This window comes from Anopheles moucheti, chromosome 3 (assembly GCF_943734755.1).
Source record: "Anopheles moucheti chromosome 3, idAnoMoucSN_F20_07, whole genome shotgun sequence".
In the NCBI taxonomy this organism is placed as follows: domain Eukaryota; kingdom Metazoa; phylum Arthropoda; class Insecta; order Diptera; family Culicidae; genus Anopheles; species Anopheles moucheti.
The window spans coordinates 2024999-2041654 of record NC_069141.1 but is presented as its reverse complement, the minus strand read 5'-3'; the positions used below and the strand labels follow the sequence as shown (position 1 = coordinate 2041654).

Sequence of the window (16656 nt, the reverse complement as noted above, 5' to 3'; positions counted from 1 at the left end):
TGTTTGTAACGAAAAATAGAATAATAAAACTAAAACATAATAGCGGGAAAACATAAATATAACTCCCTTTCTTACTATATTTGCCACAATAAAATACATCATCTTACCGATCGACTAAATTGGGTATGTTTTATCTTGATCACTTAAAATTGGTTCCGTACCGTCAAACATTCTAGGTACCACCTGTTGTTCGTACGCTTGGAACGATGTTTGGATCGTCAGTACTTTCCTCTGCTCAAAACTATTAACAACAAAATTAACTTAACAAAAAGCGCGGAAGTTTTCTGTGTAGGAAAAAAGAGACGATATCCTAATTCGAATGTTAGCGTAGCGTATGTATGGTATGAAATTTCAACAAAAAAGCGTAGGATCTGTTCATCCATCACCGATTCATGCACTCCTGCAGGACTGATACCTTTCGATCAAGATCGCGGATGACTTTACTGAAACTGGTGTGCTTTTTCCTTTAACCGGTGCTTCCAAACTAGGTTTGAACGCAATGGTTTTCAACCCTTTCGTACGGAAGAGCCTTCCACACACTCTGGTACGGTGTTTCACAGTTTCGCTGGGGAAATGGGAAATGGATCGCATGCTTCTAGCCTCCGATTCGGTGTTGCCGTTCATGGTTATCCATTCAGGACCATGCACTTCTAACAATCGACCGTGCTCTGGCAGAAAAAAGTAGCAGTAAAGATTCCTTAGCAGGAGCAATTTTCCTTGTTCGTTTGCGCGTCGTTACTGAGCGTCGTTCGGCCGGGTTGAGCCGGCTTATGCTGTACGCCCGTTTCAGACGAGTTCAGATCGAGCCGGCCATCCTTGATGCTTTGGTAGATCTTTCGCGCGGTTTCTAGAAATGCTTCTTCGACGTTTTGACCGCTGGAACGGTAAAAAAGGTAAAAGAATATTAGTGTTGAGGTTCGAAAAGGGTTTCAGGATAAGCAGAAAATTGCGCGTGTCGGAAGATTATGAAAGAAACATATCAATGTATTATAACTTTGAGCTTCTATATATGAATGATTTCATTTCATTTCATTCATTCGTTTCATTATACTACGAGTTCGAACGAAAACAAACCATCACAACTGCCATGTATACACTAAATATTATATCATGCCCAGGACAAATAAAAAAAAACCTAGTAAGTATTCATCCAAACCATTCAGGCCAATGGTGCCGTGAATTGGATTCCAAAAATTATTTGGTGAAATTAGATCTATAATTAGATTACAAAAGATAAAGCGTTTTGTTCCCCGGGAATTCAGAATAGAATAAATTCTTGTTTCTTTCTCATCTTTGACTTCAGAGGAGCGGGAGTTCTTAATGAACATGGAGTTGAACTTGGACTTCAAATTAAATCCATACAGTTGACCAATAATCATATGGCGGTGAAGTTGATAGTGGCGTCGGAATCACACAACGTTAACGGGTACCGTGTACAGACTATCAGGTTACGTGGTAAAACTAAGCCTAGTAACCCAGTTATGCTAGACATGATCTAGTAGGTCGTTACGCCAAGAAGAAGCATAAGAAAAATCCCATATACTTACGTCATTGCACTAGCTTCGGCAAACAGCAGACCATGCTCGTCGGCAAAATTTTTTGCCTCTTCGTACGTCACCTCACGGGTGCTTTCTAGGTCCGATTTGTTGCCGATTAGAAATATCACAGTACTGGGATTCGTTAGATTGCGAGTGTCCGTCAACCAGCTGGACAGATGGTTATAGGTTGACCTACAGACAAACAGAGAACGAACGTTACACATAATGCCCACATTTGAAATAGCCATCGTTTCCTACCGTCGCGTGATATCGTAAACCATCAGCGCACCGGCAGCACCACGATAGTACGAACGTGTCACCGCCCGGAACCGTTCCTGCCCAGCCGTGTCCCATATTTGCAGCTTAATTTTCTGCTTATCAACCTCGATGATGCGTGTACCGAACTCAACACCAATTGTATGCGGACAGCTTGCCATAACTGGTGAAACAGGAGGATAAGGAATACGTTAGCATCCGTTAGAGATGGTTCGATTTGGAGAGAAAAAAAAACCGTGCATACTTACACTTCTTCTCTGTGAACTGATGCAACAGGCAGCTTTTGCCAACTCCCATATCGCCGATGATGATGTACTTGAAGATATACGAATAATTATACGGTCCAGCCGACATGATGAATACTGAAAAAGTACGAGTAGAAAGAGAAACGGGTATTTATAATATTAACAATAAAAAATATGGTGGTTTTTGTATATTTTATAAAAACAGTACTTTTCTCGTAGGTTTTATCGAAGCCATCGTACAATTTTCGAGACACAGAAGCAAGTACGCTCATAGTTCGTGTTTGTACAAAGGACTATACCGCGTGTGTTTTGCAAGAATTCTATTACCAAACTAGCGATAAATGAAGTTAGCTATACAACCGGTCGCAATATTCCGCAGCACACGGTTGTTTCTGTTTGCCACAGAGTACGGAAAATTATACCAACACACATCCGGACCGTAGCGAATTTGCATTCTGCTGATAAGGCGCCCATTGTTTAGTGTTACTTAAAAAGGGGTACAAATGAAACCAAACCGTAGAACGCACTTTCTTCTATCATATACATTCATTTCTGCGCGGATAGTTCGATGTGACAGGTCATTCCGAAAGGATTGTAGTGCGTCCGTGTCCCTGTACTGTCCTGATTTTATCTGTCCTGCAAAACGTTCATGACTGTTAGTTTCAGTTCTTTGAGTAAAAATAATTTGGCAAAACAGAAAGATAAGAGAGCATACAATTAGCTAATAGTCAAACAATTGGAACGATAATGATAACTCCAACCATCTCCCGCACAGTGGCAGTTGTAGGTGGTGAACCGTTTTTTTTTCTCTGAATCATCCAAACATATACGTACGTGCGTAGTTAATTGCAGCTTTCTACTGGTCAGATGGGAAGTTGATTTTCGCTTAGTGCATTTTCACACCCAACCGTTATTACTTTTCTCATTCCACCCCCAAAAACTGCACGCCGTGTCTTGTTTCAAGGCCATGGGAAAAAATAACGATTTTATCGACATGAGTAATTCAATCGGGGAAACACTTCCTGCTAAGCGACTGGAGCCTCTGATGTTATGACTTCCCACAGACCCACTTACACACACGCCCTCCTACTCTTGTCCATCCTCTATCTTTTACCCTGTGCATCTACTTACTTCCTAGATTCCAGCAGTTTCACTTGATACGCATCCAATGGGGTAGAACAAAATCTGCCAACCGACCGAAGAGATCTTTGTTTCAGCTGCTTCCCTGGTGCAGTTGTACCGAACCCGTGCACAATTCCTGTGTCCCGTGTTTTGTATTTCGAACCACTCTCGGTGAAACTCAATCACAAAAAAGGCGTAATTACACTGTGTCAGTGCATGAAATCGGTGTCGATGGCAGGATCGATCGAATGTATTTTGCTTCACTTCACTTTGACGGCAGAGAGTCCCCGATGTGCTGGCGCAGAAGATTGTGGACAGAATTCCAGCAGAGCATTCCTTTCCACATAGGAACTAGGAATTGCGTTTTTATTGTTCGCTTTTGTCCTTCCACCATACGTTTGCAAAATTTACAACAAATTCACACTGAATGTTGTTGATAAAGCGGTTGGTGTACGCTGCGATGGTAGGAAAAACAGGTAGGAACTTGGACAACCGCTGACCGCGCATAAGTACAGGGGTTTCAGCCAAATTTTGGAAGGAATGTTTTTCTTAATTAATGTTTTTAAAAATATTTCATAAAGACCGCCGTAATCAAAACTACAACCATTATTTGGTTTTTTTCTTGTAGTTCTGTATTTTTATATCAGTCTCTCTGTATATATAACGTGGAAAATATAATAAACAACGTAAAATCAGCACAAACCGATACGTCAAATTTCATTTCCTGATCCAACCCGTACGTTCCCTGGCGAAATTTAAATGGCAGTCGCATTCAAACGTCTCTTTCTGTCAAAGCTTTGATGTGATCCCAAAACAACCGATCGTACGTTTCCCCGGTTGATTTGTAGCTTATTGTTTTTGCTAATTACTCATTAATTTCTCGGTTTAAATAATGGAATCGTCTGCTAGCGCGATGGAACCTACTTCCAACATCGCCAAAATATATGTACTTCAAGAGGATCGGGAGAAAAGTTTCAAACATTGGCCATTTACCACCGACAAACAATGCAGCATACAGAAGGTAAACATTCGTGAAGCTAGCGCTTATTACCTTTCGTTGCTGGTATATTCATTGTAAACGATTCCGTATTTCGCAGATGGCAGAGGCAGGGTTCTATTGGCATGGAACGGATACCGAAATCGACATAGCCGCTTGCTTCGTGTGTGGCAAAGAACTGGATGGTTGGGAAGAATCGGACGACCCGTGGAGTGAGCATCGGAAACACGCGCCACAATGTCCGTTTGTGAAATACGGTCGAGCGGAAGCGAATTTAACGGTAAGAAATTAGACGAGCATATGTAGGGTGTATGATCAATTGGGAGACACGCTACCAGTAAACACCTTCGTTGCCTTCCGATACAGTGTGAAGAATTCGTCAACCTTATGATGGCAACGTTGAAGATGAGGTTTGAAAACAATTACACTAACCTCAAGACCAACGGTAAGATGCTAATAGAGAAGAAACGGAAGGAAATGGAGAAACTGCTACGAACCAACTAGGATTAAGACGCCCACATCCTGACAGTAACGCAGCACCTATACAAAACCGTGTAGGATAATCTTCCGGCTATACACGACTACGTACTGGGCGTTATGTTATGGTAAATAATAAGAGGAAATATTTTAAAACTAACGGAAAGCGTTGGAGAATGCTAATTTCAGTTTCATCATCCAAAAAGAAAAGCATGTTCCATATGGTGATTAATTCTTCAGTGGTACATCTAAGTTAAATACATCTAGAGTAACCTCATTTGCTTCGAACATTCTTCGAAGTCGTTTCTGGATATATTGCTTGTCCGTTGTTTTCAATATGATAAAACCAACTAAACCACTGATCAAGCATCAAGAAATAAAACGCGCACGTCGTTATAGGAAAGAATTTAAAGCTTCCAGATGAAAACATTCATTAAATTTCTTTCATTACCTTATGTGTGTTTACAAATGCTCTAGTTGTCTAATTATGATAAATATCTCTTTATTTTCCTATATTATAGTGCATATATGTAACATAACGTTAAAAATATTTTCTTATTTATATTTATTTTCATTTGCCAACTTATAAAACATCAGTTGAATGGGGGTAGTAACTACAGCGAACGACTCCTTAACCAATATACTTTAACAGTGAACCCACACACCCTTTTACGCTAGAAATGACACATTTTAGAAACGGACTATACGCGAAAGTGACGATTGTGTGTGCCTAGTTTTCTAAAAATACTCGGCGCGCAGATTTGAGCTGAAAGGCAAGCAAACACCCTCATTGAAACCGATCTTTTTCTTCCGAGCTTATCCGGCCAGCAGAGCGGCTGTGGCGAATATTGCTCTTTGCTTTGCCCTGCGTGCGTATATTACGCAGGCGCATCAGCAAAGTCCTGCGCTTCGGAGCTGAAGATATTTTTACATCCTGCTCGTAACGGTTCAGTTACAGGCCAATGGTCCGCTCTTGCGTTCGCCTATTTCTCTGTCGTCGGTTCGCGTTGCGTTCCTGCGGTCCAACAAACTTGTGCTGCAACATTCGCGATTGGTCGGAGGCATAGACATTGTGCGGGGGATACGGTTGCGATGCAGAAGCAGCAGGGTCAGGGTACGGTTCGCAGGCGGCCTTACATGCTATAAATAGCCGGGATACCACGGCTAGAATGAAGACGTACGTGCTGTTGCTGCTAAATCGCTGGTTGGGAATAGTTTCTCCTTTTGCGACGGTTCATGGATCCGTTTGGTTAATGTATCGCGGACATAGTTTTGTGCTGTGATTAATCAACCCAGCGAAAAGATCATCCTTCCCAGTTGAACTAGCCCGAGCGCTCCATACTTCTTTACATTCCATAGGTTTTTCAAACAGCACTATTGAATGCAAGGAAGCATGGAACTTTCGCAGCTGCGGTTTGTTCACAGCGGTTAGCTTCACAAGTAAGAAAGATGACGTATGTTACATCACAGATGCTGGAATAGCTGAAGAATTCGAAAGGCCAGTAAATGCTAAAGGAGTAACGGAAAAAAAGTAAAACCACATATGTACGACAACTCCGACAGGCTTCCACAGCAATAGAGATCTTCTGTACTAGTTTTTTTTTATCGAAGTTCTTACAAACGCATGCAATGCCCATCAGGATTAACATAAAGATCTACCATGCCAAAGCATTCTCGCACATTTGAACATGTCTGTGTATCGCTCAGAGGAGAGATCCGACCGTCTCAATGCTTCATTTTTGTCACCAAGTTTTTGGCTTCGTCCAACATTCACACACCGTCTGGTGATCACGTGTTTGTCATTCTCGTATGGCTGCAGCACAACATTCATATCCAGTTTTGCCTTGGTACGCTCTTCACCATATTCTGTTCGTCCAGGGAAAAGGAAATCCAACAAAAAAAATAACCCTCCCATGTGGCACCGTGCGCGCCGGTTTTTGACTGTACCACAGACAACGATTGCAGCAGTTTAACTAAAAATGCAACTTTTTGCCAAAGCAATCCAGAAAATAAAAACACTCCCAAACAGCCTGCTTTGGGAGGGAATTCTGATGCGAAGTGTATCTTCAAGTAAAGCAAATCTCTTTCTACGGTAGAATATCAACATACTGGTCACATAGATGTATCTAAGTACATACTGTTCTCTTCTAAATGCACACACTTTTAATGTACAATATTCTACAATTTGTTGAAGCACCACCTTGGTACTTCTTTTGCTCCACATCTAGACTCCTGAATGCTAGAAGCTTACCCGGTAGAATTAGTTTTATAGACACACATGCACTGTTCACCTTTGATAGCGTTTATGTCGTTATTGCAATTTGAAAGCACACTTGGAAACACAGTACGAAGCAAACAGAAGATGCCGCAAAATTGCAAATAAAACGCAATATTCACACGCAACGACGGACGCAATCAATATTTCAGCCAATAGTTGGGACACTTAGCCGCAAAATAGAAAATGGCCGCTATGATCAAACGGTGCTGTCCTCCCTCGGCACGAGTTTGCTATAGTTTGGCTCAACGGACTTAACACGGACGCGCGTACAATGTGGTGTAACGCCTCGAATCGAAGGTAGCCCGGCAACCCGGAGTGTGTGTAACACAGCAGCAACGCGTTTCCTACACACCGGCAGGACAAACCGAGATGTGCGAGCTGTTCGGCAACTGAACGCAGAATGCACTGGATGCATTGACTATTGCTCCCAAGATGAAGCGCGCACCCGGCTCATCGTTCGGGGCGGTGGGAGGCCTCTCCTGAGGACGAAGTTCTATAAATGGCCACCACCCGTTAAGCCGTGCGCGAGCTGCGCCTGTGTGCGTGTGTGAGTGTACCGAAAGGATCCCTCGCCTTCCTCCTGTCACTGTACTCCAGCTCATGTGCTTCCTTCGGCAAGCAAAAGCACCACCAGCAGGGGTTTAGAATGTTAACCGTCCTGCGCACATGTTTCTTATCCGTAAAGATTTTCTCTTCACTCTTCGAATCGTTTCGTTCCATTTTCCTGGCGTTCCTCGTGGATGGCGCACGGGGGTGTTTTTTTTCGTTTTTCGGTTTTTGCATGGATATGGAGGGGTGGGGGGGTGATACGGGTTTTTTGTTACGCTGGTTAAAGTTTTCGAAAAAAGACTCCAACTGGGTAGATGCGCAGACGCGCGCACCGCTCTTGCTTGGATATTGTAATGTCTACTAACACTAGTGCACAAAATATTTTTTTCATATGTATTATTGTCCCTATTGAGCCGTTCCAAAAACCAACACACGCGTATTTTGTCTGCGTTGTGTGCGATGGAAATGTCGTCCACGAGAGCCGAGAAGTGGGAAAATATATAATTATATATATATGTGTGTGTTTTTTTTTCTTCGTCTTATTCTCGTCTAAGTCATCTTTGATTCTATGTAAGTTTATGAATACCGTCTTTTACCAATCCGGCTCGTACAGCTTCAGGGGGGTATATGGAGGATATAATGATGAAGGATGTAGGAGACGAGGTACGTTTTCAACAGAATTAACCTTCCTCCTATCGATTGGAAATCGACATCTCGCGAAGGTGGTTGAGCGCCAGTTTTTCCATCCCCCTTTCGTTCCGTTCTTCGGTGTGGATCCTTGTTGCCGTCTTGTACCATATATCATCATTCCGGGCAGACCGGGGTGCGAATTGAACGTGTGCGATCGGTTTGGATGTGATCGCAACGGTTACATAATCGCGACGGGTTTTCCGTCTCGAACACACGCAACAGCAAGTTGTTGCATAATTCAACATTTTAGAGGAACAGTTTCCGTTCCGGCACAATGTCAAAGTTTTGGGAATTTTAAGGAGGTAAGAAGTTGTGGTAATTACATGGATGATACATCAGGATATTGTACAGATCGACCCCAATGGAATCAACATTCTACAGTCGACGAAAAACCAATCGATAGTTTAAAACCATCAGCTTACCATGTGTGTTTTATTTTCTCTCTCTCTCTTTTCAGTTCTCTCTATCTTTCGTTTAATTGCAGCGCCTACTAGCGAGCTGAATCCCGCAAGGATCAGATCCCGTGTGAGTGGTGGTGATCCTTTTTTTTTTCTTCGGTCCCTGGTCCATCTCAAGCAGCTTCCTTGGGTGGAAATTGTAAACGTTCCAGATGTTTGTGCTACAGGACACGAACGTCATACTGCAGAAGGACGCGCCTGCCTGCACTTTAGCATCATTACGCGTCCGGGTGGTAATGGCGTGGCTTGGGTAGCTAAAATTTACGACACCAAATGCAAAGCAACTCTCACTGTGACTGAGTGTGAATCAGCTCAACAGGAAACGAGATTCTCACAACAACAAAAAAAAACAAAAATCAGCTCACAGGAAGTCTTCCCGGACGGACTCGAAATTCTTGTGAAACTCTTCTTAAAAATCGGTAGGTTGTTGGGTGTTGGGCTTAACCCTTTACATCCCGGGGATAGGAAATCTTAATCCAAATGGCATGTGTTAAATCTTGTACCAAGGGCAGATAACCGCTATGGTCGTATACAACAGCACGAATCTTTAAAGTCCTTCTACAAATGACCCATCGCGAGGGGGCTAAGGCAGCGGCGGATCAAACGGTAGGCGGAGTAGGCGGTCGCCTAGGGCCTCGCTGTGTTGGGGGCCCCAATAAATTTGTGCCTATTGTGCGATTTTTGAAAATGTTAAAACCAAGTTAAATTATAGCAAAAAAAAATTAATTTACAAGGTAGAAAATTGATCAAAAATATCTTTCTTGTTTATATAAAACATTTTTTTCTATGTGATAAATTAAATGCAGAGAAGAATATCGGCTTTGTGACTTTAAAGTACAAACGAAATTGCACCAGGACCAGGACACTAATTTTCCCGTTGGTCGAGAAAAATTTCTTCGAAAACTACCTGTTTCCGAATGTATAATACCAAGAGAGCATCCACGGAAGAGGTAGCACCTAGTACAGCAATTTTGCTAGAAAACCGCCGAAAGGTATGCAATGTTTAAACACTAACTTTCCCGTTGGTCGAGAAAAATTTCTTCGAAAACTACCAGTTTCCGAATGTATAATACCAGGAGAGCATGCACGGAAGAGGTAGCTCCTGGTACTGCGCCGAAAAGGTATGCAATGTTTATACACTAACTTTGCAACCAACTTGCAACGCAATGCGCCGTAAGGTATGCAATGTTTATACACTAACCTTGCAACCAACTTGCAATGCAAGTTTGGTGCATACAAGAAACTTGCAGCAAGATGGCGCCCAACTTCGTACTTGCATGCAAGCTTGCATGCAAGTTCTTGCAAGCAAATTCTTGCATGCAAACTTGCATGCAAACTTGCATACAAGAACTTGCATACAAGAACTTGCATGCAAACTTGCATGCAAACTTGTATGCAAACTTGCATACAAACTTGCATGCAAGTTTGTATGCAAGAATTTGCTTGCAAGAACTTGCATGCAAGTTTGCATGCAAGTACGAAGTTGGGCGCCATCTTGCTGCAAGTTTCTTGCTTGCACCAAACTTGCATTGCAAGTTGTTTGCAAGATTAGTGTATAAACATTGCATACCTTACGGCGCATTGCGTTGCAAGTTGGTTGCAAAGTTAGTGTATAAACATTGCATACCTTACGGCGCAGTACCAGGTGCTACCTCTTCCGTGCATGCTCTCCTGGTACTTTAAATTCGGAAACTGGTAGTTTTCGAAGAAATTTTTCACGACCAACGGGAAAGTTAGTGTTTAAACATTGCATACCTTTCGGCGGTTTTCGAGCAAAATTGCTGTACTAGGTGCTACCTCTTCCGTGGATGCTCTCCTGGTATTATACATTCGGATACAGGTAGTTTTCGAAGAAATTTTTCTCGACCAACGGGAAAGTTAGTGTTTAAACATTGCATACCTTTCGGCGGTTTTCGAGCAAAATTGCTGTACTAGGTGCTACCTCTTCCGTGGATGCTCTCCTGGTATCGGCAATCTGAAAACAGCTGGTTTTGTATGGAATTTCGTACCAGCTAATGGCGATCCAAGTAGTGGCGTTATCGTTCTCCTTAGCGCATAAAAACGTTTATATATAGAGACTAGCTTACTATGCCCGTTTACAGGGCTACGCAACAGAACGCTGAGATGTACGCAAGGGAGCTTTCTTTCCAAGACTTTGCTGGTGTTGTTACATCATGTTTGAAGTACATCTCCCTAACACCGATAATGCCGTAGCAAAATTATGGGCCCCCCTTGAAAAATTCCGCCCTGGGCCTCCAAGGGGATTGATCCTCCACTGGGCTAAGGCATTATTTGTATTTGACCATCTTCAGAACCGGAGACATTTGAGGAAAAAATATTTAATTTACCATACAAAATTTAGACTTGTACTATACCTTGCTTCGAATTTTGTTCAAAAATATGTTGTAAAGCTCGTCCATCACAATTTTATCACAAATTTCATTAATTTAGAATAAGTTGAATTAACCACTTTTTTACATTTGTGACTAAATTTTTCTCGAACTTTTTACACAACAAAACATTACATAAATGACTATGATTAACCCACGAAACATTCCTTTGGCTCAGAATACACACTAAAACTGTTAGCTAATGCCTAATGCTAATGAATAATTTAATTTAATAAATACAGCTTTTTAAACAATAGTACTTTTGCGTATGAAATTTCGTACGCTGGGATATAATGGGTAAAGGAATCTCTTTAGAAGAGTCATTCAAAATCGAATCGACTCTTAATAGATTCATGAATCCTCCTGGCGAAGCATGTCCCTTGGAGACCTAAAGCGGAATGGTAGTTGGGCACATGTTTAGCAACTGATAAATGGAGGAGGGAGGGGAGTACATAATGGACAATATAACGAAGCAGTTGACAAAATTTATATGATGCATGAATCTAAGAGAAATCATGAATCCGAGAAATAGAGATTCAAATTTATTCCTGCACTTCAAGGATTTATTCAGACTCATCTGAATCAAACTCCATTTAGTAAGTTGCTCTCAACTCCCTTCCTCAATGCTACTAAAAACTCATCTTAGCATTCATCAAACTCTAATTAAATCATTCATATCTTTTAATAGGTGAACGGATCCAGCCTGCGCGCGCTCGCATGGAGTGACCATTATGAGAGTAGAGACCACATCCACGTCACATTCCACGGTATGGCAGATGTTTTCCAATTCCAAGCGCTCCCATCGTCTTCTCGCTGGCCTGTTTCGCATGCTGGTCAAATGGTTGTCGAACTACTAAATTTAAATCTCTAGTCCCTCCTAGAGACATTATAGTCTCTCCGCTTGCTGCCGTCCTTCTGCAGCCGGCGCCCATCGACTGTATGGACGTTTGTCATCTTGAGGTCGTGTGCCCAAACTTTGGACGCACGGTATACGCGGAGCGACAAAGCACTGGGTGTTGATAAAATCACGTGGTAGCGCCACCGTGTGTCTGTGTGTGCCCATCCCCTGGAGATACATATACCTCCCCTGGAGGTGTTTGCTGTGGGGCTTTACTGTTGTGTGGAGGCTATTTTTAACCCACCAATAGCCAATATCCCAGTGCTCCCGGGGCTGGAATGCCGGTGGTATGCTGCTCATGTGTGGCGGCAAAAGAGATGGCACTCCTTAACGGAACCCGTCGCGTGTGGTGTTCTTGCAAGGGAACCGATGATGCAAATCATGCCCGTAAAGTATTGCTTGCTTTTAGTCACTATCTAATTTAGGGTTTTGTTGTGTGCGGCTGTGTGGATTATGAGAGACGCCTAGGAAGTGAGTGTGTTCTGGTCTTTTGAAAGCCATTACACTTTCACGTTCGGTTTGTACACATTTGATAGATTGGTCTTCAATATATGTACCCTTCATTTATGAATGTTCAAACTGCTTTGCTGATCGCACCAACCTCGCAGTGATGTATCTAGCACACACTAGAGCGGATATGATGCAAAGTACAGGAATGGGGATCACTTACTTAATCCCCAATCTAGCACTCATCCCTTTCGGGCCCGCAAATGTGTCCACCGCTCACTCAAATCTCAATACATGCGCAGGCAGGGAAATTCGTCTGCGCATGCCTTCCCTAAAACAAGACACACCGCGCAACATCATCGCACCGGGTCCGAACGGCGCTCCGTAGACACGCACGGTTACCGATGATCTACACGAGGCGCTTCTGCAACGCAGCGCTTTCTGCGGTAGCGCGTGAAACTGAGTTTTTACTGAGTTATGATAAGAATGAGTTTTTAAAATATTTCGGGATATTTTTTGGCATATTGGAATATTATAAAAAAAAACTGCCTAAAAGCGCATCATGTACATCGTCGGTAACAGAAAGAGAACCAAAAAAATCCTGAACAGGTCATTGAGATGCATGTTCGTGTACGGTTTCCGGCCCAATCGAGTCGAACTGTGGGTGTGGGTGATGGGAACATAAAACTAGAAAAACCTCCGGACAACGGTGTTTTATTTATAAAAATACCTTATTCCTTCTCCTCGCGTGCGTACGGTCTTTCCGCGGAGGGCGGAGTGGGATGTGTCTTGTGATTTCATTTTATACACACACAATTTTTCATATTTCTCTAATTCGTCTCTGCGCAGATTCATGTGCGGTGATCCGGTGCATGGGCATTCGATGCAAATGGAAATGGTTTTTTTCGTACACTTACACAATTACATACAGATGGTTTTTTTTCTTCTCTCTCCTATCGCAGTGGAAGCAATACCGTTTCGAGTGCGGTCTTCCATCTTTGCCGTGCCCAGTGGAGAAGGGATGAAGCGAGCGGGTGCACGTCCTCGGATTGGTGCAGGTCTTGTGCAATGTGGCTGAAAGGAAATTGCAACGAATCGCATCGCCTTACAGTGCAGTGGTCGACGAAATCGTGAGTGTTTGGGACACCAAATTAGGGAACACTACCGGTCCGCTGAACGCATGTTTTAATTGGAATTGTAGATAGTTGCTTTAAATGCCTTTACGAAATGAAGCTATAAGGATAAGAATATAGAACAAAAGGCCAATAGCGAGGTTGAATTACACTATTTCCAATATTGTCTTCTTTTCGTTGTCTTTCTCTACATTCTTAAATTATGAATCAGTTTACATATTCCATTTTGCAATGAACGTGAATCATCATCAGCTGCGTTCCACGTCTCCGTGACCGTTTTCTGTCATGTCGAATGAATATGTTAAATTTCCCTTTTTGCATCATTGCTTTGCTGTGCAAACTTTTCATCACAGTCAAATTTAGTACACCGAAGACCCGCTGCATTCTACCCACCGTATCCTACGCACGTTCTGTACACATAAACGATTCGAATTGAATCGAACGAATTGAACATATTTCATTTCAACAGTGGGTGGCACGGTGAGGGTTCGCTTTTTTATGACTTAATTTGGTACTCTTGTTTCAAATATAAAAATTTTAGCACAAAAGGGGCAGTAAAACGCTTTATCTTCATCTATCAGGCCGTCGTACATCTTGTGGAATATTTGCCATCCCACCAAATTGGACGAGCGTGTAAGATATGAAGGAATGTTCGAACTTCTTCCTTTGTACTTAAACAAGTTAGTAATCTACGATTTGAACACATCTGGAGAGTGTTTGTTTTTGCACTTGTCTATTTACAATTCTTTAGCATCTCGGGAAGCCCGTTTAACATAGCTCGAGGGGAGCTTAGTCGTCTTCCGAACGTTTATTGCGATTATTCTATAATTATTAAGTTCAATCTACTTTTTCTGGATCTACTACACTCATGACACGACCAAACGGTCGCGAATCAATTTATTCGCTAACGTTTTCTACATAAACCGGACGCAAAATACGTATTGAAACCGAAAAGTAAATTACATTCTCGATGTTTGTTTTTATATGAATTCACTTACGAGCAGTTGCCACATTCTGCCGGTACATTCACTAAAGTGAATGATGATGGCCAGGGCCATAATGGGAAAACTGCACTTGCTCAACATGCATCAAAAATGATTGTATCGTGATCCTTTCTAATCGTCAAAGCGGTGCACCATTTTCTTCCCCTTTGGTACCGTGTGTGGCATTTGAAAAATCCCACATCGTCGTCCCTTTGGTCGTCTACGTTTTGGTCCGTCTCTTGGTGGTAAAAGTGGATGGGTGGTGGTCCGTTTCTGGATGGGATAGGAATACCGCTTCGTTGTGTATCTTCCCCGTCCGGATCTATTTTAAGGTTCCTGCGGCGTGGAACATGGAAAATACATCTTTAGAGCAGACGTAAATGCTCTAGGCACACAGACACATACTCTGCGACCGAGTAGAAACATTTCAACTCGCCGCGAAGGCTCCAGTGCATCAGGCCGGATAAATCAATTTTCTCCATTACGAATCACGGGTATGCACACGTTAAGTTACGGTTGGCCATCCCTTCGCTCTTACTATGCATCCGAATGACTATCATTTGGGAGGGTAGAATTAGGATGTTCATTACGAATTGTGATCATTGTTGAATGGGGAAATGGTTGTATTTCAATTGAAAATTGAAGTACTGATTGTCGGTTACCATTGGTGTTTTTTCTGTTACTGGAAAACAGATTTTCTTCTTGGCTGTTTCTGGTTATAAAAGTGTGTAAATATAAATTCGATTAGCTTAAAAAACTACTTAAACGACACCCTAAAATGTATCTGAATAGTTCGCACTAAGTATTTAATAAATGAATATGGACATCAAAACCTGGTCATAGACCATAGTTAGATATTTAGTATAATTTTTAGACTCTTAAAGAATGTAGACGAAAATTGTAGAATAATTTTTAGTAGAATAAAAGGAAAAAAAGCATAATGCAGAATTCTCTTTTAGGCAATTATATTAGGTTTGATGAGGTTTCAGGTTTTTAGGTTAGGTGTTCATGGGAATAACATCGAACGAACTGGATCACTTAATGTCCTTTTGGATTGTCTCTAAAAATAGTAAAAAAGATTAGTGTTAGAAATGAACCAACGATTTAATCAAAAATTAGGTTTTGGTAAGATGCTTCTTATAAGTTCAAGAATGATTTCAGACACTGAAACCGAAATGAAATGTTTCATGTATTTCGCCGGAATGTTTCAATTGTCATGACCATTGGCTCTGGAGAGAACACAACATAGCTCTGACATTCCTACCCACCAACAAGAACTGGTGTATTGACGTTTCAATATTCTGCTCACTCCAAATTCATTAATATTTCTAATGATTTGTCTATTTCAAAACAAAACATAACTTCTTTTCCTCGAGATCAATTGCTCGCGGGACTCATTCGCAAACCCTTAAACTACACAAAACCACCTAATTTCTAGGCAGGATGACATCCAAGGTGTTGTTGAATAAGTTCTCCTCCTCCATCCGGCACGTATATGTGGTCAATCTTGGTAAGTGCGTGTTCGGTGTTTGCCGGTATGTGACCTGTGCGCAGCATCCCTTTTTGCACCGCACCATCCTCTCATAATCGAATACTGCATTGCGTATTGTTAGCCATTTCATGTCGGCTATTCTTTGCAACCGTAGTTCCCTCGCTGTCCTTCTCAACCAACAAACCACCAACAGAAAAACCGGTCAGTCCGCGGATGGAAGAGTTCCAGAAGAAGTTGCGCGAGAAAACTCCCATCGGTAAGCTAGATGAAATCGTCGGCAAGCATCCTTACCAGGAGAAAGAACCGTTAGAACCGTTCCCAAACAATACAAATCCAACCACGGGGGAAATCGGTGGACCGAAAGGGCCGGAACCAACCCGATACGGAGACTGGGAGCGCAAGGGTCGTGTTAGTGATTTTTAACATGCGAACCCACACTGTGTGGATAAATTATTTTTATCATAGTGCGTTTGGATGTTAGCATTTAGAAGATCTATCCCGTTTAAAAAAAAGATGTTAGAATAGGTTTGAAGTTACTGGTAGTTTCATGATATTTCAAGGGCGGCAATTTAAGGTCATCGTGTAAGTAATCGTGTGAAACTCCAAGCTGCATCACGTTATTGCACAATAAATGGGATGTATTTTAGTTCGTCAGTAGATCGGACTGCAATGTTTTAGTAGAC

At 42.1% G+C, this 16656-nt stretch overlaps 3 protein-coding genes across 3 annotated transcripts; 2 read left to right on the top strand and 1 right to left on the bottom strand.

Annotated features, from left to right (window-relative positions):
* Positions 1-37: 37 nt before the first annotated feature.
* Positions 38-3637, bottom strand: LOC128305584 (ras-related protein Rab-14). Its single transcript, XM_053043103.1, has 5 exons — positions 3191-3637; positions 2063-2176; positions 1797-1977; positions 1548-1730; positions 38-876 (listed from the first exon to the last, which is right to left on the bottom strand). The coding sequence occupies exons 2-5, from the start codon at positions 2166-2168 to the stop codon at positions 699-701; spliced, it is 648 nt and encodes a 215-aa protein (XP_052899063.1). The 5' UTR covers positions 2169-2176; positions 3191-3637; the 3' UTR covers positions 38-698.
* Positions 3638-3989: 352 nt separating this feature from the next.
* On the top strand, positions 3990-5046 carry LOC128304217 (baculoviral IAP repeat-containing protein 5). Its single transcript, XM_053041379.1, has 3 exons — positions 3990-4202; positions 4279-4458; positions 4545-5046. The coding sequence occupies exons 1-3, from the start codon at positions 4074-4076 to the stop codon at positions 4680-4682; spliced, it is 447 nt and encodes a 148-aa protein (XP_052897339.1). The 5' UTR covers positions 3990-4073; the 3' UTR covers positions 4683-5046.
* Positions 5047-15801: 10755 nt separating this feature from the next.
* LOC128305512 (succinate dehydrogenase assembly factor 4, mitochondrial) lies at positions 15802-16640 on the top strand. Its single transcript, XM_053042991.1, has 2 exons — positions 15802-15991; positions 16128-16640. Exons 1-2 carry the CDS (start codon positions 15925-15927, stop codon positions 16394-16396), a joined length of 336 nt encoding a protein of 111 aa, XP_052898951.1. The 5' UTR covers positions 15802-15924; the 3' UTR covers positions 16397-16640.
* The last annotated feature ends 16 nt before the right edge of the window (positions 16641-16656 follow it).